The sequence below is a fragment of the Culex quinquefasciatus genome, chromosome 3, assembly GCF_015732765.1.
Source record: "Culex quinquefasciatus strain JHB chromosome 3, VPISU_Cqui_1.0_pri_paternal, whole genome shotgun sequence".
Taxonomy (NCBI): Eukaryota; Metazoa; Arthropoda; class Insecta; order Diptera; family Culicidae; genus Culex; species Culex quinquefasciatus.
In genome coordinates this window covers 201,186,831-201,206,358 of record NC_051863.1, presented here as the reverse complement: position 1 = coordinate 201,206,358, position 19,528 = coordinate 201,186,831, and the positions used below count along the sequence as shown (strand labels likewise).

General features: G+C 39.2%; 3 protein-coding genes across 11 annotated transcripts; 2 read left to right on the top strand and 1 right to left on the bottom strand.

The window, feature by feature from the left end:
* Nucleotides 1-1,553: 1,553 nt before the first annotated feature.
* Nucleotides 1,554-3,691, top strand: LOC6032803 (venom carboxylesterase-6). 2 transcript variants are annotated; one of them, XM_038263724.1, is made up of 6 exons: nucleotides 1,554-1,837; nucleotides 1,901-2,044; nucleotides 2,104-2,985; nucleotides 3,041-3,179; nucleotides 3,238-3,333; nucleotides 3,400-3,573. In XM_038263724.1, the coding sequence occupies exons 1-6, from the start codon at nucleotides 1,604-1,606 to the stop codon at nucleotides 3,441-3,443; spliced, it is 1,539 nt and encodes a 512-aa protein (XP_038119652.1). In that variant the 5' UTR covers nucleotides 1,554-1,603; the 3' UTR covers nucleotides 3,444-3,573. The 2 variants fall into 2 exon arrangements, with proteins under 2 accessions (XP_038119652.1, XP_038119651.1); XM_038263723.1 differs by having other exon boundaries at nucleotides 3,041-3,333; nucleotides 3,400-3,691.
* Nucleotides 3,692-4,560: 869 nt separating this feature from the next.
* LOC6032804 (venom carboxylesterase-6) lies at nucleotides 4,561-6,840 on the top strand. Its single transcript, XM_001843291.2, is given in 5 exon segments — nucleotides 4,561-4,803; nucleotides 4,873-5,901; nucleotides 6,223-6,285; nucleotides 6,287-6,516; nucleotides 6,572-6,840. Coding segments are annotated over 5 exon segments (1,722 nt in total). The 3' UTR covers nucleotides 6,729-6,840.
* A 15-nt stretch (nucleotides 6,841-6,855) lies between these two features.
* On the bottom strand, nucleotides 6,856-19,154 carry LOC6032806 (aspartyl/asparaginyl beta-hydroxylase). Of its 8 annotated transcripts, none has more exons than XM_038260515.1 (18): nucleotides 19,001-19,154; nucleotides 18,779-18,889; nucleotides 14,460-14,876; nucleotides 14,226-14,363; nucleotides 13,952-14,020; nucleotides 12,613-12,765; nucleotides 12,301-12,464; nucleotides 12,142-12,237; nucleotides 11,906-12,079; nucleotides 11,592-11,790; nucleotides 11,271-11,363; nucleotides 10,645-10,839; nucleotides 10,169-10,585; nucleotides 9,587-9,964; nucleotides 9,295-9,368; nucleotides 8,223-8,572; nucleotides 7,444-8,163; nucleotides 6,856-7,380 (listed from the first exon to the last, which is right to left on the bottom strand). In XM_038260515.1, exons 2-18 carry the CDS (start codon nucleotides 18,828-18,830, stop codon nucleotides 7,230-7,232), a joined length of 3,840 nt encoding a protein of 1,279 aa, XP_038116443.1. In that variant the 5' UTR covers nucleotides 18,831-18,889; nucleotides 19,001-19,154; the 3' UTR covers nucleotides 6,856-7,229. The 8 variants fall into 8 exon arrangements, with proteins under 8 accessions (XP_038116443.1, XP_038116444.1, XP_038116447.1 ...); XM_038260516.1 differs by having other exon boundaries at nucleotides 9,599-9,964; XM_038260519.1 differs by lacking the exon at nucleotides 9,587-9,964.
* Nucleotides 19,155-19,528: the final 374 nt, after the last annotated feature.

The following is a 19,528-nucleotide window of genomic DNA, read 5'->3' as shown; positions in this document are numbered from 1 at the left end:
ATCACAATGTAAGAAGCAACACAACTCTTAAGTTCCGACAAAACTCACGTTCAATCACACAGTGCTCTCCATCACATCTTGCGACTCTTCTTATATATGATAACTACCAACCGAAATTCGCCATAAACCACCAAGAGAATAACGCAAAAAGAATAAGGGTTGCAATACACATATACTTATTGATTCGTTTTCAGTTTGCGGCACAACTGTCTGGAATGTATATATGTCAGTAGGGCATACTAATTATTTGATTACTTCATCTCACAATTCTGAATTAACACGAAAAAAGGGCGGAAATGAATGTCTGAGTATTTGACAAAACTTCATATGTAAAACAATATCTTGCAACCATAGCTAACATTCAACACTAGAGATCTGTAAAAAAATTGCAATATACATAATTTTAGCAAAATTTAGTTAATTATCTTTATATTAGGCACAATTAATATCTTCAGTATTAAGTATCTATTTTAAATTAAATTCACAAAAAATCAATTGGAAGAATACCCCGTGTTGCCCCCACTGAGATTTCGTAACCACGTGTACGGATGCAAATATGTAATACTCCAGACAGACGCCCAGAAAAGAAAAAAAGAACAAGAAACTGTGCGTAAAAATGAGACCATGCCAGAGTGCATCAGATGTCTCCCCCTGACGTCGCCTGCAACGTGCCTGTTAAGGAAATTGGTGCAACCGAAACTTTCGCTTGCCGATTGACCGAATTTCTCTTTCATTCGCAAATGCAAATATTGCCTGCCTGCCTGCCTGATGCATCCAGACTTGCATCTCGTCCATCCAGACTGGTATCCCCTTCCGGCGCCCTCTCCCTTGCGAAATCCCTGCGAGATAATGAATGAACGATCACGGTTTTATGCTGCTCTTACTTTGGTATATGAATTACTTAAAGTCAATTAGTGGTAAACCAATGATTAGTTTAGATGAAACAATCGGTGATTAGGAGTCTTCTTGTTGATGAGCAATGATTCGGCAATATTTTTTATGGAAGATGACTATGTTAAATATCTCATATAGGAATAGTTATATAATTGAAGCCCCAGCAGCTCGATTTCCTTCTCGAGATAATTACTTGATAAGTAAAACTTCTATTAAAATTCAATCAGTGAAAGATCGAGTAATGCAAAAATGCACATGGCGGTCTAAACGTAGTTATCAAGTAAGTAGTAAGTAGATAGTTGTCACCAAGTGATATGACACAAGATGACTTCTATCGAGCATCGAATTCTAACCTGGTAAAAGTTTTAAATAAAATCAAAACAAATTTCCACTAACATTTTCACTTGGAACAATTGGTTGTCAAATTTCGAATAAAATATTTTATAGTTTAATTAACATGCTTGCATTGTTCATGTTATACTAATTATACAATTGAAATAATTAAATGAAAAGGTTTTCTTTGAAACATCATCAAACATCAAATCAGCGCAACCAAATCAAAAATTCCCAGCAAAGCTAGTAACACTTGTAAGCTGTGGCGTGAAACAGCGGCAACTCATCAACCACAACACGTGTACTGGCGGCGTGTCCTTCTGGTACGGATATATAAATCCAAAGCTCTGCTCACTAGAAACAATTTAGTTTAAAAATGAATCGTTCACTACTCGCATTGCTTTTCGTAACACTAGCGGCCGTTGTACAGTGCGGACTTGCTGCCATCGGAGATCGGTACGCTTTTGAACGAGTTCCTCCATCGCCAAGAACGTGTATCCAGGATGGATGCCTTCAGGGTAAATATCTCGACGGACTCGAAGGTGACCAATTTGAAGCTTATCTAGGGATCCCGTTTGCGAAGCCACCATTAGGAAAGCTTCGTTTTAAGGTTAGAAGACTGGTTTTTATTTATTTTTATTTTTTCTTTAAATACATTTGAAATTCTTTAAAGAATCCTGTTCAAAATGATCCCTGGACCGGAGACTACGATGCCACGTGGGAACGTAGTTGTTGTCTCCAGAAAAATGATCTTCGCCCTCTCCAAACCATACAGGGTGGCGAAGATTGTCTGTATCTGAACGTGTTTAGACCAAAAGTAAGTAAATCGAAATGGTCCAAGGTAATGACACTAATTGCGCCCAACTTGCCTTTCAGAATATAACAACCCCATTGCCAGTCATCTTTAACATACATGGCGGAGGATACGCCTATGGAGCTAGTTCAATTGGAGAATTCGGTCCAGAACGGTTCATGGATACTAAAAAGATTATTTTAGTAGTACCACAGTATCGTTTGGGCGTGTTCGGGTTTCTCTCAACTGAAGATCGTGTTGCTCCGGGAAATTTCGGAATGAAAGATCAGGCGATGGCGCTAAAATGGACACGGGATAATATTGGATTCCTCGGCGGAAATCCAAATCTGATCACCCTGATTGGAGAGAGTGTGGGTGGAAGTTCGGTGCAGTTCCATATGATGTCTCCACTGAGCAAAGGACTTTTTGCAAGAGCAGTCAGCATGAGTGGGAGTGCATTAAGCAATTGGAATTATAACGTTGATCATTTAGCTTTGGCTCGACGACAAGCGGAAGTTGTTGGTGTTAAGAACCCAAAAAGCATGACAACTGAGCAGCTTGTCGATGAGCTCAGAAAGGTGGATGCTCTCGAGCTGGCCAAGAGTATCGACATTTTGAAATTCTTTTATGTGCATCCTATAACACTATACCATCCTACTATCGAGCGGTACGTAGATCAGGAAACATTCATGAGCGAAGATCCGAGAGACTTATGGGCTGCTGGAAAATACAGCCCTGTTCCATATACTGTGGGCTTTTTGCCGAATGAAGGAGCGTACGCCTCTGCAATTATACTAACCAACAGAAGCTTACTGAACGATTTGAATGAACATTCGTCCGACTATATTCCTCGGCTTGTAGGCGCAAATCATCCAACCAGTGTTCAAATGATTAAAAATCGGTATTTCCCAGACGGATCAAACGAGCGTTGGCTCACGGAAAACAATGTGGGAAATTTACAAAATGTTGGTATTGCAAATTAGTTTTTCTAGAATCATTCTAAACATCTTAAAATTACAGCTTCTTTCCGAAGGCATCATAATCCACGGTATTGTACTAAGCGTGAAGCAGATTATTTCATCGAAAAACAGCCAGAAAGCACCATTGAGTGTTTACTTCTTCAACTTCAAAGGACCATATTCGAGATCGTACTACAACAGTTATACATACGGCGACTTTGGAGTTTGTCACGCGGATGATTTGATGTACATTTTCAGAGCATCCGATTTTTTCCCTGATTTTGAGCCTCAATCTCCAGCCTGGCACATGGCTAAGGTGTTTGTGGATTATTTCGTCACTATTGCTTACAATGGGTACGGCTTTAGGTAGACAACATTTAGACATATTTCCATAACCATTTGTTGTTTTTACCATTTTAGAACTGCTGGACCTCTTTGCACCGCTGAAAGCTGTCAATTGTTAGAATTTACCAACTCCGCTGACGAACAAAAGCCTGTAGATCTAAATCTTATCAACGGATTCGATGAGGATCAGTTTGCCTTTTGGTACAACGTCAATGCATTGCAAAGCTATTGATATTCAATCGAATTCAAATAACCTAATGAGAATTAATATACATTTTTTCTGATTGCATGCATCCGATAATATTTAAAAAAAAGATCTGATAATTCATAGAATACGATTATGATTGCAATGGCTCGCTGATGACAGATTGGGATTGGACAATCAACAAAGTTTGTTTCTTATGATGAAAAATTTGAGTCTAAATAAATCAATAAGGTTCCAGTTGCCAACAGTATTACGCAAAACATTGTTCTTTTTTGTTATTTTAATATCACAGATTGATTTGCCGGTTATCGTTTGATACATTTAACGATTTAATCAGTTCTTACACCTTTTCCTTCAACATGTATCTTGTTGAAAAGCAAACACTGGTCTTGCACAATATTATTACATCTAAAAAGCGTTATCCAATTTGACCTTCCAAATTAACATTATTTTTGTAATAAATAGCTCAATTGTAATAAATAGCTCAAGCCTTCGGACACCTAGTTTCGAGTAGTAGTAATCTCGCAATCGAGAACGCCAAGGCAATGCTGTAAAGCGAATAATTTGATTTGATTTTTTTGGTTCATTCTTCAAATAAGGAGTTTTTTTTAGATGGTCCAATAAACCAAATTTCCAGTTTTTGCTTTTTGGGTGTTTTTGAAAACGCCTTGAGTCAGGGGTATTAAAAAAACACCCAAAAAGCAAAAACTTAAAATTTGGTTTATTGGAACTTAAAAAAAACTCCAGAAATTAACAAATTTGTAGAATGAAAAAAAGTTCATGGTTTTCTAGGATATCAATTTGACTCTCCCATTATGGCGACAAAACCTCCAACTAACACTTACCTCCGCATGAACCCCTCTCTCGATAAGGAACCACTATCAGTGCATTTGTTTTGACTGTTCATGGAAGCTCAAACACAGGTGCGAAGTCGTTAACGGCAAACTATTGATGCAGAACGTCTGCCCGATAAAAAGCACACCAAAGCGGAGGTTGCCCTTTAATTTCAGGCAAGCTTACGCACAGTGAAGATGTTAGACCCAGCCGCGTTCACGATAACGACGATAATCGCATTATCCACGTGCGTAACAGTGACCCATAGTGCAGCAGACAACGTGTTTCCTGAGTACATCAAAGTGTTGCCCAGTCCATTGGTTTGCCTTTTGGACGGTTGCATTATCGGAACTACACGAAGTGCACTGGAAGGTTATCAATTTGAGGCGTTCTTTGGGATTCCGTACGCCAAGCCTCCGCTGGGAAAATTACGTTTTAAAGTGAGAATGTATTTTCGTTAAATGTTCGTCTGCAAATTTATTTGATACTTTTTTTTTATGAAATTGTAGGATCCAGTGCAAGTAGAATCGTGGGTCGGCAATTACGATGCCACTTTTGAACGAAGCAAGTGCATACAGAAAAATGACGCCCGTCCCCAATCATTGGTAGAGGGAAGTGAAGATTGTTTATATCTGAACTTGTACCGACCTCTTCATATAGGTGAGAAACTTCCGGTGATTGTCTACATTCACGGCGGAAGTTATGCTTCTGGTTCGGCATCCTTTGCGGAGTACGGCCCTGAACGATTGATGGATACTAAAAAGGTTTTAGTGGTGGTGATTCAGTATCGCCTTGGAGTGTTTGGATTTCTTTCCACCGATGATATTTCTTCTCCTGGAAATTACGGGCTGAAAGACCAAAGTATGGCAATGCGCTGGGTGCAGAGAAATATTAAAAAGTTTGGAGGCGATCCGAATCGAGTCACACTGGTTGGCCAAAGTGCCGGTGGTGCTGCAGTACAAATGCACATGATGTCCCATTTAAGCCGAGGTACGTTTCAACAGGCTGTGAGCATGAGTGGAACAGCGTTAGCGTATTGGAATTACAACATTGATCAAGCAAGGGTTGCAAGGCGTCAGGCTGCAGTTTTGGGTATTCCTGCGGCTTATAAAATGTCCACAGAAAAGTTGGTGGAAACTCTACGCTGGGTAGACGCCGTTGAGTTGGGCAAGAGCATCGATCGACTAAAATATTTCTATGTTCATCCAACTGCTTTATATCAACCAGTCATGGAACGCCATTTGACAAACGGTACGTTTCTCAGCGAAGACCCACAAGCACTTTGGTCTGCAGGAAAATTCCAGCAAATTCCGTGGATAACCGGTACGGTTCCAAATGATGGCGCAGCTGATTCTCTTGGAATAATTACAAATGTTACGCTTTTAAAGCAGCTTAATGAAATGTCGAGGAAATATATTCCTCGCTTGGCAGGCGGAGATGACAATGCCAAGGCAACCCAAATGCTTAAGAATCGGTTCTTCCAGGACGGAACAGACGATCGCTGGCTGACTGCAAACAATTTTCTACATTTACAAGATGTAAGTTTCTTCATTTTATACCACAGCTCTACTTTTGAAAGACTACTTTCATTTCTGTTTATTTATCGTCACACTCTGTAAGAATTTTAAGGTTTGGGATGAATTGGTTATTCTGAAAAGCCAGGCGTCTCCTTGGATTTATTCTGTGTTAGGAAGATTCAATGGAGACGCTTGATTTTTTAAGACAAAAATGGAATAAAATGCAATGGAATATGTTCAGGAAGCCTAACACTTACAGAACGTATAACAAAAACAAAATAACTTAAAATTTTAATAATGTTTTGTTTTGCCTTATGTGTTAAAATAAATCCTATTCAACAGCTCCTCACCGAGTCTACCATAACTTACCCCACGGCACGAAGTGTGAAGCAGCATTTGGCGTTGAAAAAAAAACAACAAGTCCCCGATAGGAGTGTACTACTTTAATTTCAAGGGCCGCTACTCGCAGTCATATTCCTACAGCTACACGACCAAAGACTTCGGCGTGTGTCATTCCGACGAACTGCTTTATCTGTTCAGAAACACCGCAGTGGGAGCGGATTTCCCCAGCGGTTCACCGGAGGCGATCATGGCAAGAAGTTTTGTTGAATATTTTGTAAAAATTGCTTATGAAGGGTAAGATAGCACACACACAAGGTGAACATTTATAAAATAAATTTTATCTTTTTAGAATTCCCGGTCCAACGTGTAGAAACAAAGATTGCCAAATATTAGAGTTTACCAACTCTGAGAATCCAAAAGCACCAGTAGTGTTAAGCTTAGTAAATGGATTCAACGAAGACATGTACAAGTTTTGGCAAAAATATTACAGTTTACAAGGAATTTGAATAACAACGTATCGTAAGGGAGGAAGATTTGCCATATTTCAATAATCGTCGTGCTTGTGATACGCCATCAGTAAGGGTAAGATTTGAAGTCAAAACGTACTTAACATAAACATTATCGAAACACTAGTTTTATCTTTAAATATATCGACTTTTATTTGAATCCTTAATACCGCTATGTGACCCTAGGCTGTCCGTTGTAATAAGTCTTGATTGTCATTCTGCTTAACCTTAGCATAAAATCGACAAGTCCGTCATTCAAAGGTGATGTCAACAGGCTATCAAAATTAGATCCTATTATATACAAATGATTCGTTTTCTGTTAACTTACATCTCACTCTAACAATTTTGATTATATCTTCCAAATCCAAACCTAAACAAACAAATTAAAACTAAAAAATGCAATCTGCCATATAAAAGTTAACCCCAAATTCTACTGCTTTGGTATTAAATTGTCTACTGGACTTTACGCTTTGTATCACAACATTTTTATGGCACCACGTGTCAAATTGGAGACAGAGATTTACGCTGCGTTTCAGTGAGTTCCGGATGCCAAAAATCAACAATCAGCACCAGACGAGTGCCGGTGCCGTTGTGCCAGACTTCGTGCTCGAAACTGTCATCGAAGATGAGCCATTGTCCGCTTTCCCAAGATCTGCAAAATTGAAATAAAATTAAAAGAATGAATGGAAACTATAACCAATCCCGAACAACAAACCTAGTTTGCTCCGCGACACGGAGGTACGTGCCGCTAGGAACCTTCAGTCCGAGATGAGCCCGTATTCTGCAGTTGGTTGGCCCGCAATGTGGCCAAACGTGAGTTCCAGGGTGCATAACGCTGAACTTCACTTGACCACGTTTACAGGTTCGTGCTGCGGTGAACTGTTCCACCAACTTGCAAGTGATAGGAGCTTTGGCACAATTGTTGGCTATTCGATTACCCCGGGCAAACAGCTCAAACTGCTTCCAGTCGCCAGTATCGCGAAGGTTTTCGGCTTCATCCTTGAAATTTCCTTCTGCGTTCAGGAGCCTCATGCCTTCGTCACGGATTGCACTCCATTGAGACGCGATAAGCTGAAGCGAGCTGGAGTAAGTGGTTTGCTCGACCGTCCAAAATGGCCGTGACTTTAGGTTATCTATGTTGTACAAGGATCTCTGATATTTGGAAAGAAACAGCTTTTTCTTCGAACCATTCTCATAAACTTTGAGCGCTTCCTGTTGCCTACCCAGCCGTTGAAGGGCATCTCCCAAGTGGAAATAGAAACGACCGTCTTGGGTTCCCGGATGGCCGGTGTCGATTCCTTCTTGCAAAAATTGAGCGGCTTGTTCCATGTCCTTGTCGTGATTCTTAAGAACAAATCCGTAATGAACCAAAGCGAAACCATCGTCTATCCAGCGCATTAAAGTTTCATGCAGCACCACTTTGGCTTCAGCCATTCTAAAAAAATGTATGTATCAATAGTAAATGAAACATCACTGAGTGCTTTTTACAAGTACCGATTAGCCATCAGGTATGTGACCGCCAATTGGTTCCGGAACTTTGGCTCCGCGTCAAATCGTCTGACCAGCTCCTGCTGTACGGGCACCGCTCGCATATATTGTCCGCGAAATCTCACTCGATCAATGTAACGTTCAGCAGCCATTAAAAACACACCGTTATCAACGGCACTGCCCAGGCTGAGTACCTCCTGGAAGGCCGCGATCGCTTCTTCGAGTATGGGATTGCTTTGCTGTTGCTCTGCCATCAGATCTAGGGCGCGTGCTTTGCCGATCATTGCGGACACCAGATTGGGATCTTTTTCCAACAGTTGTTTAAAGCTGTCGAGGGCCTTTTTAGGATTTTTCCACTTTGGTGTTGTTCCGTGTTGAATTGTGTGCGTGTTGTGTCCGTTCGAAGGTGCGTAGTTGTTAGGGATATGCAATGTATTAAATGAAATAAATCACACATTTCGTTAGCATAAGCAGGAAATTGTTAGTTCTGCAATTTAAAATTGAAATAGTAAACTCAACCTTCAATTTCGAATGACTATTAGTCTTGTTGAAAGAAAAATATTCATTACGCGTGGGTGATTGAAAATTGAAATTAGTATTTCTGTATAAACACATAAACTGTAAATTAATAAAATGTATGAAAAAAAAATAAAATCACAGACCGATGCAATTTAAACTTAACGGTTAGAATAGCTATCATTGATGATTTTCCCAATATTAATTAGTAAATGAGAAAAAATCACACAATATTTGCCATTCTTGTTAATGCTTTAGTGTCTACGTCGTGTAAGTCTGTCGTACGAGGTCCGTAAGTCCGTTATTATCAAATAAGAATGTCTTATTTATCAATCAGGTCTTTAAAAGTACTTGAACGGTTAGTGAAGTGATGTTTGCGTTTTGTTTGTTTCAATGATGTGATTGTGAGGCCATCATCAATTCACTGTTTTTTTTTTAGCATTATGCTTATTTCAACTAAACTTATTCAAACCCAAACTCCTAAAGATTTTGAATGAAATAAGATAGAAAGTATACGATCATGTTGAGTAAGAAAGTATAACATAACTGTCCAAAGACATACCTCATCAAGCTGTCTATTTGCTCGATCCAGTTCTTCTTGGTACGGTTTTGCCTCGCTAGGCCTAGCTGGGATTTCTACAGCCAGAAATAGAAGAAGAAAAATATGGTTTACATTCAAAAGTTCTTCACCAACATATGGCAAAGAAAGAATGGAACAAAAAATTACTACAGAATCACATTGAATATATTCCATGAGATGACATCTGATGATTTGTTTGAGTGTAGCGAAGGATTGTGAATGAATTAAAATGAAGGCACTTGCGCGCCAACTAGTCTACCATCAACTAGTCTACCGGAAGATATACTTGTCCAGCTCTGCTCGTTATCTTCCGTCTGTGTATTTGGATCTTTGCTAACTTCCAGCTTTCCATATTTTTCATCCAAACGTCTCATAAGTTCAGAGTCATCAACATCGGAAATTTCGTCGATGTCGACGATGTCATCCGAGAACGACCCATCCGATTCGTCCGACGGGTACTGTCGCAGTAGCATGGAGTCAATGTCCTCTTCACCTTCGTAAATAAGATCATCGTCCCATTCTTCTTCCTGCTGCAGCTCTTCACTTGGTATGAACAAGTTTTCCTTGCTGCCGTTGTCCACCGACAGTTCTAGCTCATCCGGTATGTCTGGTGAATGATCCATTTCGGAAATGTCACTCTCGGATGGATCTTCTGGAAGTATAAATTCGACATGTTTCTCCCTAACCCCTGAACACGTGGCTTCAGTCGGCCCAGGACTCGATGGGGGATCAAAAGCAGGGATGATGGTAGTAGTAAGTATCTTGATGCTTGCTGTGCTAGGTTCTGGTATCGGGGGTTCGGTTGATGGAGAGTGGATTCCCATAAGCATTGCCGTAAGAACACTTTTTGCCTCACCTTTCTCCGCACGAGGTAAAGTGTCTTCGCCGGTGATGATCGGATCCTTATGTAGACCGTAAATCAATTTGCTTACAGCACCCTTTGGTGGTTTTTTCTTCATCAAGGGTGACTCTTTGTGAAAAGTTTCGCTTGGAGTTGTGTGCTTTTCTTTATCGTTGGTATCGACGCTGGAAAAATCTTTTGACGTTGGTAGATCTGGACCACGATACATAGCACTGAACTCTTCGAAAGTAGTCGGCACAAAGGAGCCAATCTCTCTTTCCTCTTGTTCTAACTGTTTTTCGGCCAAATCGTCAACTTCTTCTTCTGCCTCTTCCTCAATTTCCTCCAGTTCAGAATCATACAGATCTTGCTCGTATTCAAAAGCTTCATCGCCAGAGTACAGCTCGGCTTGATCGTCCTCGATGAGAATTACTAGGAATAATGAATTCTATAGAAAACGGTAAAGTTTATTTTCAGTCGTCACTACTTACCATTGCCTTCAATGGTTTCGTTAGACGCATTGATGAAATCTTTTAAAATCGATTCTGCCTGAGCATGACATTCCTCAGAAGCTATCAATGGCTCAGCAAAAGTATTGTGCGTGTTAACTGATTCTGTTTTGTCTTGATTCTTTTGCTGATCATGAGGTACAGGCATATCTTTAGTAAGTTCCGAATCAGCAGATTCTTTTTCAAGTCCAAAAGATAAGTAAAAAAGATTAACAATAGTAAAATTTTAGCACTATTAAATACAATCCACATCAGCGTTACATGCATGTGCAGAAAACTTACTATGCAGTGAATCACAGCGCAGCACGTTGCAACTTGATATCAGATCATAATCTGAATGTTACATAGAATCATTCGATTGTATAAGCAAGAATATTAGATAAAATGATATATGATAAAATAAGGAAGTGCGTTTAAAAATAAAAGTGATATTGAGAATTATTGCAATATTTTAAGAACATGTAACATAGCAAACGACAACATAGCACAAATTTAATTCAAAAAATAAAAATGCTCGTGTTAGGCCATGCAACATACAAAAGAAGAAAACTAAACATCTAATCACGTTAGCTCAAAAACAGAAAATATGCTGCACGCCTAACACTCACTCGATGGCGCCGATGGTCGTGGGCCACTCGGGGGCTTCAAAACAAGGCGAGCTGCGCCAATCAGAGCAGCGCCAACTAAGACTTGTACCGCAACTGCAATATTGAAATGTTGATCAAATACGCAGCGGACACAGTTTTTGCAGAGGTTTTATTTATTTAATTGTTTTTTTTTCTTAATTTTTACGTCCAATTTGTAAACAAAAACCGAATAACAGTTAAATCGTATTTTTGGGAAAGATTAATGAGAATCGTGTGTGATCAATGTGTATGTGATTCTGTAGCATTTCTATTCCAACATACCAAGCACTAGAAGATACTCACGTGATGATTCTTCTCGAGATTCCTGTTTGTCTTGTTGCTTTTGCTGACTCTGTTGCTGCTGTTCTTGCTTTACCCTCGTTAGATATTCCTCTTCTCCTCCGTCGTTATCAACAAAGTTTTCAAAATCATCATCATCATCGATTTCATCATCTTGATCATCTTCTTCCTCGGCATCAATTTGATCGATACCGTCGTCATCCTTGCGAAACAAAACAATGTCAAAAAATGTTCATAAATCTAAGCTAAATGCAAGGGTAAAGCAATAGATTTCTTCAAGTTTAGCGGGATCCTAAATTTCAACACATGATACAAACCTTTCCTTGTGGTATTTTCAAACCACTTTCTGGTACTTGCTCCTCTTTAGGAATGTTCAACATTTCAGCCAACTTATTGTAATTGTCTATCAAATCGTCCATTTGACTTTCAAGCAATTCTGCACTAATTTTAGCTTTTGGAGTCTCATCAATTTTCAAATCATTCGTGTGGGACTAAAAACACCACACAATTCAATCAAAACAACCTGTGGCACAAACCAAAAAATACATCTTACCTGCTTAGAAACATCGCTTGCAAGCTCCAAGGAATCAGCTGGGATTGAACTTATTGATACGTTGTTAGCAGAATCATTCAAAGCATTAGTTTTGATCTGTGTGCGCAATTAACAACTCTATAATTTTATACAGTTTCGTTCAAATATACTCGAACGTACCTCTTCTTCCTCAAATGGTGTGTTATCGTCATCGTCATCAGCGTCGGCCAAGTCATCAATTTCTTTGACGATTTCTTCTTCTTCTTCATCATCATCGTCGTCGTCATTGATTTCATCATTGTCATCATTTTCATTTTTGCTGTCTGGCTGATCGTCGTCGCCATCTATTTGTACGAGAAAAAAAAATTTGTGGCATAAATTTAACACTTTACATAACTCAAGAAAACAGTTAGGTAGCGAAACGAAGAAAGCAGGCGTTGAGAATCGCTACTTTATAGCGTAAACTTATGTTTCCAATAAAACTCTACTAACCATCATCATTGCCGTCACTTCCCGCACCATCGTCATCGTCGTCGTCTTCTTCTACCACTTTTTCGTCATTTACCCCGTCATCATTGTCATCATCACCGTCATCGTTCCTAACCTCTTCGTCGTCATCGTTATCCTGATCTTCTGTTTGAACCACTTTTGAAATTGAAATAATAAAATATTGTTATTGTTGCGGCGAATGCCTCTACATTGACCAGATATTTCATTTCAAAACGAAAAATCAAACCAAACAAACAAAACCTTTGAAATTGATATGAAAACACACAAACCAAACAAAAAAACTGATTTCGGAATTTGTGAAGTATTTAAATTTCAAAATTTGTGAATCTTTTCATTTCTTTCCAGTAAGAACCGGCCAAGAGAAATTTCGAATGGGCAGCAGCGGCAGCGAATTCATTTCCTCTCCTTTGATATGCTGTTCGTAAAGCCATTTCTTGACCCCTTTTCTTGGAAGGAGCGTATTGGCCCCTAAACCAAACTGTCACCAAACTTTTTTGAGAAAGATCACGAAAAGAATGCGTAATAGGGTGACAAGATCTCAGGGGATTATCTCAAGGGATCCCCACTGGCTCGATTCTTTAGGTAAAACGTAAAACTAAGTAACTGTGCAAATTTTGAGCCAAATCGGTTAAATAGCGACCCTTTAACCATAACCGATTAGGGTCAAAATTGGCACAGTTACTTATTTTTGCCTAAAGAATCGAGCCAGGGAGTATCCCTGATGTCGATTTTTTTATTGTCACTCTAATGCGCAACTTTTATTGACCACGTTTCTGCGGAGCTCCGTACTTAGCTTTTAAACAATATCATTTTTAAAAAGCGTCCGAAAATGCTATGCATGACAGTAAAAAGACATCATAAAAAGCAGCATCAAGTTAGTTTTTAAGCAAAACAGCTTATTTATCAATAAGCCTGACAGTTGTCTGTGTAGTCTGAAATCCAGAAAGCATGTCCCGTTTTGTATTAGGGAACACTTAATTTATAACAAAATTAAGCAATTATTCAAGTATGTACAAAGCGTGGTGCTCAAATCATCGTAACAAAAAGCTAGGTTCTTCAAAACTATGCGACTAATCGACTTTGGAGGTTTTTACATTGACTTCTTTTATGATTTCATATAAAAGTTTTATCATTATTATAAAACATCATATCCATCTTGTCCTGAAACATAGCTTTTCGCAGCTGACTAGAATAGTTAGAAATCACAAATCGATTAGACAGATACCTTCGAGGAACCTTTGAGCACCGAAAAACATAGTTCGATTTGCAGGGATGTACTCACTCGGGAATTAAAATTTGAAGTACGAAAATATAGATTTACCATCATTTTCGCCATCCTCTTCATCGTCTTCAGCATTATCGTCATCGTCTTCTTCGTCATTGTTATCGTCTAGACAGTTCATACAAAAAAGCAGGTCAAAAATTTATTTTTCAATTCAACAGAGTCATACACGTTACGCTATTGTCTTGTTAGTAAAAAAAGAATCGCTCAAAAAAGACCGCTTAATTTTGACGGGAAGATATCGTCCATCATAAGCTTAGATAGATGATCGAAGACAGTATGATTTTGGGGAATATTTTTCCACCAAACTTACCCTCATCGTCGTCTTCTGCGACGGCAGCTTCCTGTTCGGCGACCTTTTTTTCATTGGCAACGATTTCTTCGATTTCGTCGTCATCTAGTTTGGGTTCTTCATCCTCTTCGTCCTCATCATCTGCGGCGTTATCATCATCTAGGAAAGTATGTTGAATTTGTTTAAAATAATAATTTGAAGATTCTTTCAACTGTGATTTGTTCATAAGGTGTTTGTGTCTAAACCGCAACTCACCATCGTGATCATCCTCTTCGGCAAATGGCTCTCCATCATCTGGTAGCTCTGCGTCGTCGTGGCCTTCGTCATCGTCCTCGTGTTCTTCCAGCTGATTGAGTGCGTTAAGAATTTCTTCGTGGTGGTGGTCATCCTCCCGGTTTTCATCAACCCACCCGCTGAAATACTCGGCGTAACGCGATTCCGACAACGGCGTATCGTCGTTCGACAGGCCACGGTTTTCAATAAGTATCAATCCGATAAGCGCACCCAAACCAGCCAAAAGAATGAAGAAAACTATTTTGGCACACCAATGGCCACCCGTTCCATGATCGCTGTGCAGGTGCATTTGAATATCACCAACTTGCGTGGCCGCTTGGGCAGCTCCGGCCGAGGGCGTTTTTTGCACGGGAGTTTCCTTCACTGTGTCCTCGTCATCTGGAATTACAGAAACAGAAATATTTTATTGTTATAAGCCTTAAAAGACAAAGAAAATCTGCTTCGTAAACAGTAATCATCTTAAACAGTGTCAAAGATCAAGCGCCTCCACACGATCTTGAGAGTGCATTGCGTTGCAAATATTTTACAAATGCCGGTTGGAAAAGAAAACACGAAAAGTTGTAAGGATCTCTACTAAAAATAGCATCTTGACCACACTTTTTTTTCTTTTTTAAACCGTAAACTGTGCCAACAAAGATTCCGGAAGGTGGTCAAAGCAACTGCGCCACCATTACGGTCCCTTCGTTATTTCTTGAAAAAATACACATTCCCCGTGAAAGTGAGGCGCAGTATGAACCAAAAAACCCCAAAAACACAAATAATCAAAAGAGAGCGAAAGTGTCCCAAAACGCGGTAGCTTTCTTCCACGTCAGCGCAAATGGGTGGGAAAACGTGGCAGCACGTTGTCAGTTGTTGTGAACCGAGATCACATGTTTCTTCTAAAAATAATCCACTTTTTTCCTGCGAGTTTTCAGGACGCCACCGGCATCAAATCTTAGTTTTGCGTGGCAAAGCTTAAACCAGCTGTTATATTGCAAAAGAATAATTTAACGTGATATGGTGAGGAAGACTTCGACTTCAATTAGACCAGATGAGGTAAAAACTGTTGGCATTGAAAAGAATAGCTCTAATTTTTTTTAACGATATTTAAGGAAAGTAGTGTAGCTTGTTTCGTGTGAATTGATAAGTGTTGGAAGTGAAAGTAAGTATGCATAAGTTGTTAAAAGTTATTGAAAAAACTTCAAAAAAAATCTGTGCTTGGGAAATACGTTTAGAGCGAATTTTTTTAAGTCTTCTAGGTACCTGTACTTGAAGTACACGTCGAAATTAGAGAAAAGCAACAAATATGGTTTAGTCACGGGTTTAGTACAGTACAACTAAAGTTTTCTACTTTTCGTTAGAACATAACAACAAAATATAAACACAGTAAAAAAATGTGTAAAATCGTCGCTCGTGGTCAAGTGCATCATTCGTCCAATGCTGACCTACGCTGCTGCGGTCTAGGGCAACTGCGCCAATCGCACCGTAAGCGACTCCAGGTGAAGCAGAACAAGCTGCTCAAGATGGTACACAACATGGACCCGTGGTACCCGACCGACGACCTACACAAGCTGGCCTGCGTCGACACCATCGACGCAAGCATCGAAAGGGCTTGGGATGTCAAAGAATCCGCTAATCGAAGCACTGCTCCGTCAGCAACTGTGATATTAGTTTTTAAGCCAAACATAGATCTAGGGTTTTTTTCTCAGAATTTATTGTCCCTGAAAGAGTAGGGGAACAGCATCTAATTCCAGCGTGCCTCTAATGTTGGCAGGTCAGAACATTGACATTCAATTAAAGCTAATTAAAAGCGTTTTCAACTGAACTCGAGTGATAAATAGCTCAATAAGAAGTGAGCAAGCAAGTTTCTATCAAATGTTTGGCAAAATTAGTTGTTTAAATAGTGAAAATCAGCAAATTGGATGGAGTTAGGAGCGAGTGCTTAACCTGCCAAACATACGAGAATTTCCCCTACCCAGCTAGCAAAATCTAAACGTAGAAATATGTACCCTCCTGCAAATGCTTATGAATTGATCTCAGATGAGAGAACCTTTCATCTCTGAATTGCAAATGTGACATCCTGGAACAGAACTGCTAAATTCTAATAAAAACACAAATTAAAAAAATGTGTAAAATTGCATGCAAAAAGCACATCACCTTTATGAGCAAAAGTATGTAAAATTTAATAAGACGTAAATAAGGAACGTGTACACAAAAAGCATGTACGGAAGAAAAAAAAAGTTTCGCACACCTCAACAATAACAACAATCCGAGTGCGAGTCATATCCAGATTACCAATGTCAAAGAAATTTACCCAATCCCTATAATATAATCAGCCCTCATTTCCCATCAACTTTGAAATTTAAGTATAATCTTCAAGCCTCTGATAACAAATCGGGACCGACAAATAAAAGGGGCTAATATGATTATGCTGGTACATAGTGCGTTAATCCAAATAAAAAAAATGAAATTTAAAAGCCGAGAAAAACGCAAGGCAAATTTGTCCCGCCCATAAGGTTACGTGTTAGGATTTCGCAAAAGAGTGTAATTTGTTACGGTTTTTTGAACTAAACTACTTAATTTTATTGGTTTTCCTGACAGTTCACATGATTTTTTATCAAGCTGCATCATTAACTCAATATAGATGAAATTACATATGGGACAGATTTGATTAGAGCGTCAGTAAACCAACCAATCAGAAGGCAAAAATAAACTAAGAAAAACATTATCAGGGAAAAAAATATAGCCAAGTCAAACACCATCGAGAAAATAAAATATAATTCAAAATGTTTTTAAAATGCAAAGAATTAACAAGAAACAGGAACGCTTGCCTAACACCGACGAGAAGGTCATGTAACTCGATTAGGCATAAAATTGACTATCGAAAATGCGTTTCCTTAACATGGTTGTTAACTTGAAGTATCTCAATCTCATTAATTAACTTCAAGTACCTAGAATGCTTTACATTTCGAAGGAAATTCATCGTTTACCAAATTTATGGTGATTATTGCATTCGATCGTAATATTTCGATTTTAATATTTCGACAAAAACATTGAACAATATTTGTAACAACCTAATAAAACTGTTAAGGCTTAAAAAAGCAAAAAAGAAACTTAAAAAATATAAATAAAAACATTTAAGAGCGAGTCACGAGCAAAGCATACCCTCTCGCACTCTAGATCAACGGGAAGTGGGGCACAAAGTTTTCGGGATCAAATATGTCAATAATCTTAAAAAAGCTGTAACTTGGGCAAACTTTAACTAATTTTCAAAACTCAAAATGCATATGAAAGCGCTTGAAAAATCCAACAAAATGGAGGGAGGAACATCCCAATTGGTTAAAGGCTAGTATGCAGATCGGAAGGAAATGGGTCTAGAAACAGCTTTACGAACAGCAGAACAAAGGAGAGGGAGCAATTTGTTGGGGCTTTTCTTCACCCTCTCTGACTCGCTTGCGCTGCTACTGCTGCCCATTTGATTTTTTCTTGACCGGTTTCTTCCGAAGTGCGTATACCGCTTAAATATTAAGCAAGCTATTGGCATTTTAGTTAAACAATAGCACAATTTTCAAACTCAAATAAAAAGTGTTCAATCCAGATATCAACTCAATTCGACCAGGAGCTTGTAGGGGACATGCATATTTGAGTTTGAAAGTTAGTGTTCTTAAAGCAATTCTACAGTTTTTTTAAAGCTCCTATAAGCAATTTTGTTTTATATGTTTATAGAATCTATTAAAAATCCTAGAACCCTCGATAAAATGAACTAGCGTCTATAAAGATCTTATGAGCCAAAAATTAGGGCACTTATCACAAAAACTCAAGAAATTAATCAGGATTTCAAAAAAAAGATAGAAGTTGATAACACCATTGCATTGCATAGTGCACGGCATTTATTTAGAAACTTTACTTTGTCAACCAGCCGGCAACTAAAACAGATCTTTCGCTTTCTTCCCTAGTCCCGTCTTGGCTTCTATGTGTATTTCTGTAATCTCTGTCTTTATGCATGTCCCGCCGCCGCCGGCAACGATTATGATCAGTTTGTGTGATGGTGTCTCGGGTTCGTTTTGGGAAATTTATGCGAGAAAAGTGCCTATCCGTCCAACGTGTAGAAAACGCGAAAGCAAAACGGCGGAGAGCAGCGACTCGAAAATATCTATTTAAAGATTTTTCACATAAGCTAATAAAAAGTTCTAAATTAAAACTACCTACGCGGCGGCACCTATGGACGACACTGGCCGTTCCGAGTGTCCAACGGTGCCGTTTTGGGTTATGTCACGGAATTATCTTCGAGGGATGCTTACCCTTTTTCCTCTTCTTGTCTTTGCGCTTCCTTGGTTGAACATCGCCGGACATCCTGTGGCTTTATCGGTGCTCGAGTTCCGGTTAGATTCCTGCTTTGCCCTTTTCCTAGGCTGAAAACAAACGAAGAATTTCCGTATAAGTGTACTGGATCTCACTTCCGGCACTACTCTCGAACTGCACTATCACACACTGTGGACGGGAGCACGACCAAGGGCACCAACCTGGGTTCTTATCACTTTCGTTTACGTCGTCCACACGGCACCGCGGAACCTTTTTGACTGAGAATAGAGCTGGTGAGATTCGGGTGTCGTAGCGTAGCGATCGTGCCTTTTGAATTTGGATCTTGTCAACCGGGCAACAAAAAGGAAATAAAAACAACCAACTGTCAGAACAAATACATCGAGGGCGTTCGAACATAAGGCTTTCTAGTCAGAAATTTACCAATACATTCAAAGTATGTTTACATTACAGCTGGACGATTGTTTGCATCAGGTTTCCTATCTCTTTCTAGCAAAAGTTTTTTGTCAGGCGACTTCTAGCTGTTTTTTTTGACTGACCGCCCGATATGACAGCCAACATACTTCGCAGGGCTGTGACAGCTTGAGCTCGATCATTGTTTGCATCAGGACACTGTGACGAGAAGTTCATCATTTTTGAGTTAAATTATATTTTTTTCACTGGGCCTAGAAAGCCTTATTACGTGATGATTGAAATTTGGTTTGGATTTGATTGTTTTTTTTTTGCATTTT